Source organism: Atta cephalotes, assembly GCF_000143395.1.
Source record: "Atta cephalotes unplaced genomic scaffold scaffold00063, whole genome shotgun sequence".
Taxonomy (NCBI): Eukaryota; Metazoa; Arthropoda; class Insecta; order Hymenoptera; family Formicidae; genus Atta; species Atta cephalotes.
This window is the reverse complement of record NW_012130127.1, coordinates 1,219,567-1,228,935: the sequence shown is the minus strand read 5'-3', so window position 1 is coordinate 1,228,935 and position 9,369 is coordinate 1,219,567. Positions and strand designations below refer to the sequence as shown.

Genomic DNA, 9,369 nt, shown 5'->3' with positions numbered 1-9,369 from the left:
CTCTCTCTCTGCTTCAAAACAAATTTTCTGTTTTAAAATCAAAAATTCTCTTAAAACAGAAAACTGGTATATTTTTCAAAATTAATTTTTTTATAACTTTTTAATGAGTTATCAACAATTAAAACTTCCTCAAGGTCACTTAAGCTCATGACATTGACAACATATGTCAAGATCAAAATCATAGAGAGCTTCTCTCATCATCATTTTTCATGGAAATAGTTTAAAAAAAAATATTACACATCTTTCGAACTCCCCCGGTTGATTATCATTATTAGAGTCGTAACAAAAATATTTCAAGATTGTAAGAAAAAAATACAGTATATTTCGGAAAAAGCCTTACTGTAAATAATTATTTAAAGTTTAATGAACAAATTGATTAAATGACTTTTTTTTCGAATAGCGAAAAATAGTCGAATAATTTTAAATGAAAATTCAATTAAATGTCAATTATTTAGATCAATTGGAAAATAATCGATTTTTTTTCATCAAGTAAAGGTTTACTACTTAACTAATAATTTTAATATTACTTTTTCTAACTGATCTACATAATCAGACGTCTGAATAATTTACACTCCGCTGTTTAATGTACCATAAAACCAATTATTATCATAGGCTAAAAGATTTCCTCTAGAGTAATCGATAAAAACTTATTAAGCATGTCTTTTAATAATTTTTTTAAATGAAATGCATTTAAATCTTCGAATTAAATCATTATCCCTACGCTCAGTGAAAGAAGTCATATCATTAATTATAAATTTGTAGTTAAATAGCGCCTCAACTATATGTATATTATAAAGTTCTAAGAAATAAGTTATATGAAGAGAATATTAATAATATTAACTAACTATAAATGATTAATATTAGATACTAGATTTTCTTAGTTCACTTAATTTATTTATTATCCTTATTAAAATTTTATAATACAGTTACTTTTATATATATAAGTAACTACAATAAAAATGTTAAGGTTAAATCTGAATCAGTGAATAGTCACTAATTACTCAATAGCATACTTTGCACTGATAATCAGTGAAGTTCAACTAAAAAAGGAAGAATGTTTGAGCATTATGTAACTAAAATGCTGATATTTGCACGTTAATTACAATCTTTCAATATCATTGAATTTATTCTTGAATTTATTATTCATTGAATTTAAGCATTAAAACAAGGTTGATTAAATCATAAGTCAATAAAGATAGCTAGATTAGGGATCTCACATTTAATTCATTGATTATCGGTGGCACTGACATCAGTGCCATCTACTGAGATCTCTCAGATTTAAAAAGTACGGAAGAATGTTTGCCAAGTCCTTAAAAAATTTAGCGGTAGGTTATTCTTTAAAATAGCGGTAGATGGGGTAATATAGCGGTAGAAATTAAAGTGTATAAAGTGACGCCAATTAACCAGAAGTTGCCATTTGGTATCCTAGTCTCTAAATCTGAATCAGTGAATAGTCACTAATTATCCAGTGACATACTTGGCACTGATAATCAATGAAGTTCAATTAAAAAAAAAAGTATATTTGAGCATTATATAAAATAAATAAAATATTGATATTTGTTAATTTCAATTTTCCAATATCATATTCATTGATTTAAGCACTAAAACAAAGTTAGTTACATCACATGATAAAGATTAGCTAGGGAGCTCATTTAATTCACTGATTACCAGTGGCATACTTGCCACTGATATCAGTGATTATCCACTGATCCACAGATTTAGAGAGTACATCTGGATATCTATATGACGCAATTCTTCATTCTTACTGATCATTCGAATTATTTTACCCGGCGAGTACCCGAACTTCCGAACGTTCCGTAGCATTGGTGCACGTTGTCAGAATGTAAAATTATTTATGGTTTTTTTTCTTCCAATATTCTTAGGTATAAGAGACTGCACATAATAGCAGGAATAAGGAATTAGGAATAATGATTTCAACTTATCAGAAACCATCCATTCCAATGTATTCGATTCTGATAAATTAAAATCGTTATTATTCCTTATTCCTTTTATTGTGCGCAGGGCTTAATGTGAGGATGCCTGAAAATTCTATAATCTGTATAATACTGTAAATATAATGATTTTATAAAACGTAAAGAATAAAATCTTAGAAGCAACGTTTCATTTCAAGAGTGGAGAGAGGAGAAAATTTACAAAAACTCCATAATTATGCTTATGATAGTCCTATATAAGAGAAAAGCGACATTGACGTCCGAATTGGTTGATTTATATTCATTTATATGATTGATTATCCCTTGTTAAATGAAGCAATCATGTTGTGTACCGCAGTTGCTTGCACAGTTGATACACGTGGCCATCACGCTGAATTGTACGCTGTATAGCATTTTTCTCCTCTGGATGCAACAGTAATATTCCTCAAGAATATTAAGATTGCGTTTGGCTAGTAGTATGAGCTTGATAAATTATACAAATGTGTGGTTTGGTAAACGTTTGGCTTTTCCCTCCCTCAGGAAATTAAACACTGGATCATGCGATTCGTTTTCACACATGGTATTGTTATGCTTAAGGAGGTTCTCGCGTTTGATGAAATATAAGACAAATCTATAACATAATACAAATATTAATAATATCAATAATATCTAGAAAAAATTTCATTTACTTTTACTATACCATTTTGAAGATAATTAATTCTAAATTTTACAAGTTGGAGATATAACCTTACTTTGTAGTTATTCTCTTTTAAATTGAGACACTTGGGTACAAGACAACAATTTAAAAATCATTATAATTAAAGTAAACACTTAAGTTTGTTTTCGTAAAATTTCATTTAAACTGACTGTACAGTTTACAAGAAATTTAAATTCTTCAATGAAAATATATATCAAATGGACGATGCGTTTATATCAAATGAGCATCTTACAACTTTTATTTTGTCATTTTGAAAATATTTAGTAACATAAAATTAACAATAATTATGTATAATATATATAATTATGTATAATTATGTATAATAGCATAAGATAGTGTTAGTAATCTTTTTCTTCTATTATTTTAATTATTTTATGTATTATTATGAATAAACTATCTATTGACTAGGAAGTAGCGCAAGAACCTCCTTAAACAGATCAAAAATCCATCCAATGGACGGAAAAAAAAGAAAAAAAGCTGATACTGAAATTAAAAGTTGATAAGAAAAGAATGGCATGTAAACATTTCATGTATTAAATCTCTCTAACGGACTATATTTGAAGAGCAAACTTTTAAAAGGCATTTTGTCCAAAATTTCATTTTTTTTAGTTAGAAATGGCATAGTGTTCAATGTTGAATGACTTATATTATAAGCTATTCTGAGATGTTCAGAAAGCATTTTTTTCATCGTTAAGGGAATATTCTAATCTAGCGGGTCAAAAAAAATTGATTTTTTTACATATTTTGCAAGTATTTGATATAGAAAATATGTCTGCAAAAGGAATTAGCTCGATTTGTAAAATTAACAAAGTTATAGCCTAATAATAAGAAGCGGTGTCTGTCGTTTTCGATGCTTAGGCCGCGTGGCGCACAATAAAGCATTGTTAATCGACATTTTTATTTTGGCTAAACCCAAAAACGGAAAACTGTTATTCTTAGAAGACTGTGTACATTTGGAGTGCGATCTTTCTAAAGAATCTATCTAACGATCGAATTTGACATTCCTGTGAAGAAGCATTTGTTTTCTCGGCTTAGAACGTTAAAGCGAGCGGATGCAAATTGTTTATTTATACGCAAAATATAAAAAATGAATAAAAAAAAATGAGAAATTTAATCGAGTTCGTATATATTATACCAATTTTAAAAGTTATGAGTGTAATGGGAATAACTATTGGTCAGTAAGCGAAGATGTACGCAAACTCCTGGGATGAAGCTTGTATCATTCGCTTGAAGCGGGGCTCAAGTGATTTCGCTAAAGAGAAAAAAGCAAGTTGTAAGGAAGAGAAAGGATTTCTGCAAGATTTCTATGAGCAGGAGGAAAATTTCTTCATGGCCCCGGATTAGCTGATTGATTAGCTGATTGTAAGGATCGTAAGTAAAATTATCTCTATATAATCAGTACGAAAAACTTTAAACGTGTTTTTTTCTTGAAATCACGATTTTCAAATTGGCTCCCATGATATCTCGAAAAAAAAGCTGACCAATTGAATCAGATATGTGCATACATCTTCAGCACATATATGATTATAATTTCTACCACGAGCAAGTCGAAATATATTATATTTTTTGTAATTCTTACAGCCATTTTAGTAAAAAAATGGCAAAAATCGAAATTTATGTCCGTATAAATTTATCTTCAGATACTGTACGAATTATTTCATTGGCTGCTGAGCATTTAAAGATAAATTTAAGGAAGCCTTAAATATAAAATCTGACTATGAATACGGGCATTAGTTTTCGACATGACGTCATTTTTTAAATTTTCAATATTTTTTTTCATTCTGGTATCTGCTATAGTCAAGCTCATACTAATTAAGAATTTCTTTGGTTTTTTGTTTCAGAATAGAACAGCTGGAATCGTGGGAGCCATAGACCTATTTTTTTTCATCACTTTATTTAATATTTTATACAGCGCATATTTATAATTATTTTGTAATAAAAAAATTCTGAAATATACTTCAAATATGTATAAATATATAGGAAAAAACCTCTCGTCTTAAAAAACTTATATATTTTATTTTAAAAAATTTGCAAAAATAATATAAAAATTTTGCTTCTAGACTAAAATAATGTCCCTAAAATACAGAGTCCAGCGATCTCGTAGACCTCTTTTTATTGGATCAGATCCCCCCTAAAAATGGCGAAACCAATCACTACACAAGTCTTTTATAATTTTTTAGAAGATAATGCATTGTATTACCTGTCTTCTATTGGGTTGTTCGGAAAGTTCGCCGATTTTGAAGGAAAATTGAAATGCAGAAGATTTAAATTTTAGTATACATTTATTAAATTATATAGGTGCCATTCTGTTACAACCTTTCTCCATCTTTCAGGCAACTTGAAAATTCCGTCCTTCCAGAATCTCTCAGGTTTTTCAGCGAAAAACTTTTCTAAGTGATTTTTTTACCTCGACCAAAGAGTTGAAGCTTTTTCCATTAAGGAAATTTTGTGATGATGAATTTTGTAATGAATAGGTGGAAATCAGAGCGCGAGATTTGGTGAATATGGTGGATGAGGTAGAACATCCCAACCGAGCTCCAACAAGTTTTGTCGAGTTATCAAAGACACATGAGGCCGCGCATTGTCCTAATGAAACATGACGCCTTTCCGATTCGCTATTTCTGGACGTTTTTGTTCAATTGCTGTCTTCAATTCATCTAATTGGGAACAATACTTCTCTAAATTTATCGTCTCGTTGTTTGGTGAAAGCTCATAATACAGGATCCCTTTTCAACCAGACACAAAGTATGATCTTCTTTGGATGAAGACCGGCTTTTGGAGTGGCTAAAGGTGATTTATTCCGCTTTTCCCAAGATCTTTTTCGCTCAACATTATTGTAAATGATCCATTTTTCATCCTCCACTACTTGCTTCAAAAATGGTGTCTCCTCGTTGCATTTATACAGGGTGGGCCATCTAGCGTTTGGAATTTCAACTACCGGTTATTTTGAGTTTGAAAGGCATAATAACATTTATGACGTACCAGAAATTTAATTTTTTGTTTGACATTTACGAAATGGATCGCTATACGCTTGAACAAAATTGGGAAATATTGAAAACTTACTTCCAAAGTAGTGAGTCTTCAACCCAAACTGTAAGAAATTTACGTGGAAAATTTGGTAGAAAAGAAATACCTTCAACGCAGTTTGTGGATCAATTTGTGAAGCGAATTCGGCAAATTGGATCCTTATTGGATAAAGCAACTCGTTCACGTGCTCGTCTAGTAAGATCAACCGAAAACATTGCTGCTGTTGCTCAGAGTGTGCTTGAACAACCATCAACATCAACTCGCCATCGTTCTCAAAACTTGAATTTCACGCATTTCACGCACTTCTTTGAGAAGAATTTTGAATAAAGACCTCGGTATGAAGCCGTACAAAGTTCAATTAGTGCAAGAATTGAAGCCGCATGACCATCCGATGCGTTTTCGGTTCGCCCAATGGGCTGAACAACGCTTGATTGAAGATGAGCATTTTAACTGAAAAATCATCTTTTCTGACGAAGCTCATTTTCACTTCGGTGGCTATGTGAACAAGCAGAATTATCGTATTTGGGGGTCAGAGAATCCGCACGTCGTCATGGAGAAGCTGATGCATCCACAACGAGTGACTTTGGTGTGGTTTTTGGTCCGGCAGGTCATTGGGCCATTTTTCTTCGAAAATGAGCAAGGAACTGCCGTCACTGTCAATGGCGAGCGCTACCGCGCTATACTAAACGAATGCTTGCTTCCCAAATTTGAAGAGGAGGACACAGACCACATTTGGTTTCAACAGGACGGCACACCTTGCCACACAGCCAACGCTACAATCGATCTTTTGCGCACTGTCTTAAAAAATCGCATAATCAGCCGAAATGTTGATGTCAATTGGCCGCCTCGGAGCTGCGATTTGACTCCGCTGGACTATTTTTTATGGAGAACCGTTAAGGATGAGTGTTACGCTAACCAGCCAGAAACGATTCAAGAATTAAAACATGAAATCAAAGTTGCCATCGATGAAATACGCGCCCATACAGTGGAAAATGTACTGAAAAATTGGGTTAATAGAATGGGGTATTGTGCAGCCAGCCGTGGAAATCATTTGAATGAAATTGTATTTCATGTTTAATGGCAATGTACTACTTTTCCAATAAAGCCATAAACTTTGAAAAATATTCATGCGTTTTTTTTTAGAGCCAAATTAAATTCCAAATTTTAAATGGCCCACCCTGTAGAGCGAGTCGCAAATGGAAATGCGATCCATCAGATTTTTCTCCGTTAAATCGTAGGGAACCATACATCAAAACGGTTTATGTAGCCAAGCTTCACAAAATGCTCGTGGATGGTGGATTTTGACATATTCAACATTTCTGCTAATTTACGTGTCGTATAGCGTAGGTTATTCTCGATTAGTTTAATCTGATCTTCATCTATGGATGGAGGGCCTGCCTGGGCGTTCTTGATTTTCAAGGTTGAAATCACCAGCTTTAAACCTAGTAAACCACTTCCGCAGTTCTTTCAGCTACAGCACCTTCGCCATAAACAGCGCATATCTTGTTTGCAACTTGTGTGGCATTTTTGCCTTTCCGGTAAAAGAAAAGCATTAAATGCCTAAAATGCACTTTGTTTTCTTCCATATTCAAAGGCGTATAAAACTGATAAAAATTAACGTATCGCAACCAAATTTTTTTCCAAGTATGCCTGAAGACCGTCTTTTACGATATGCACGCATGTCATTTGTTTTCAGACGTTTTGATATATTCAGACCTGTCCTTACGCCACCTACCAAAAATCGGTACGAATTTTCCGAACAACTCAATATGAATTAGAACATTTTATTACGCAACTGACATTGTAACTGTATGTATCCTGTAAATACAGAGAAGATTAGAGAAAATACAGAGAGAATTATTGTTTTTAGTACTTTTATACTCATAAATACTATCAATACTACTATTCTACTTTCTATATTTATAACACATTAATTTTTTTATTAGAACGTCAATACATTTTATGTGCATTTTTCTCACCGTATAATTTCGATATTTTGTATTTATTATAATATTATATTATTTATTATAATACCATAGTATTTTGCTTTATTTATTTATTTATTTTTCGCATAATGACTTACTAAATGTATGTAACTTATGTCACAACCGTAAAGTTAATTTAACTTTTACGGCAACACATAAATCTATGTAAATAATTATATTGAACTTAGCGATTACAGCATAAGTTAACAGTTTACGCATGCACAACTGCTCCTTGAAAGACACAAAATTGAAAAGCACCCTTTACTGTTATTAGTATAGCAATATGCAGCGCAACAAGGTGGTATGGTAGATGTAAATTTTGTGCACAAAATATGTAATATTTAATAATAATAAATATTAATATTTAATATAGCACTATATAGGAATAAATCAGATATGATAGACTTTATACAATAAGCAAAATATTATGGCATGATATTTTGCATTTCTTCTTACTACTATAGAGTTTTAGGGCTTAATACTATAGGGTTTTTAGATATAGGAGTACATATTTAGTACTAAATAAAAATAAAATTGTGTGTGATACTATTTTTATTATTTCAAAATCCAAGTGATATTATTTTTATTATTTATTTGACTCTAATGATATATGTACATATGTATAAAAGATTTGGTACCAACAACTGGCATCAATCTAAATTCAAATTAATTATTAAAAAGTAAAACCCAAGTGATATTATCTTTATTATTCACTTAATTCTAAGTTTGTATCTTTACTTATTTTCATTTTTATATAAAAAGAAGTTTTTAGTGCAAAAATGAAAATAAAAACAACAATAGTCCAATAACCTCGATCTTGACAAATGTTATCCAGGTAATGATCCTGAAAACATTCAATATTATTATCAGTTGAATATCTTGGATAATGCTAATGCCGGCGGTAAATTTTCAAATCTCATAAACTCATAACTCGAAAAATACTTAATGAAAATAAACTTTATTGTAGTTTTGAAAAGTTCTTGACATCAGCTATTAGATTCTGGAATAAAAAACAGGTCTAAATCGATGTGACTTTGACTTGACCTTGACTAAATGTAATCAGTGAATAGATATTTTTAAACTCTACAATTTTTGTCTGAATCATTTTTCCTAAAAAAACTTTGTTTTTTCGAGATATTTCACCGAAATTTTTTACTTACCATGTATAAATACTTGAACTAAATAATCACTACGAATTAAACGCATTCAAGTTAGTATCTTTTTTTCCAGTGTATGTAAATATCGTTTTTTCCAATGTATATAAATATCGTATGTATCAAATAATCTAAAAAAAATCAAGAAAATTATTTTTAATTTGTTATTGATTTGTGTATAGGCGGTTCGGTAGTACAATTGCTGGCCAAGTCTCTGCCTAACATTGCAACCGACTGGAGCAAATGGCGCTTCTTTTTTTGTGATGAACGAGTGGTGCCTTTGGATGATTCTGAGTCAAATTTTGGCCTTTACAAAAGTTGTTTAATCGGAAAAGTGCCCGTCACCGAAGAGCAATTCATGAAGGTTGACCCAGAACTTAATGGTACTTATTCCGTAATTTTCTACTTTTTTTCTACTTTTAATAAGAATATACGCTAATCCATATCTGTAATTGTTTATATTTATTATTTATTTATCTATTAACTTATTATAATTTATTATCATTTATATATATATATATATATATATATATATATATATATATATATATATA

At 30.9% G+C, this 9,369-nt stretch overlaps 1 protein-coding gene across 1 annotated transcript in view; it reads left to right on the top strand.

Annotated features, from left to right (window-relative positions):
* LOC105623742 (6-phosphogluconolactonase) overlaps positions 1 to 9,369 on the top strand; it is a 19,837-nt gene that overhangs the window by 6,497 nt on the left and 3,971 nt on the right. Inside the window, exon 2 of the mRNA XM_012205123.1 lies at positions 8,998 to 9,198. Coding sequence (XP_012060513.1) covers positions 8,998 to 9,198 — 201 coding nt within the window. The remainder of the gene's footprint in view (positions 1 to 8,997; positions 9,199 to 9,369) is intronic.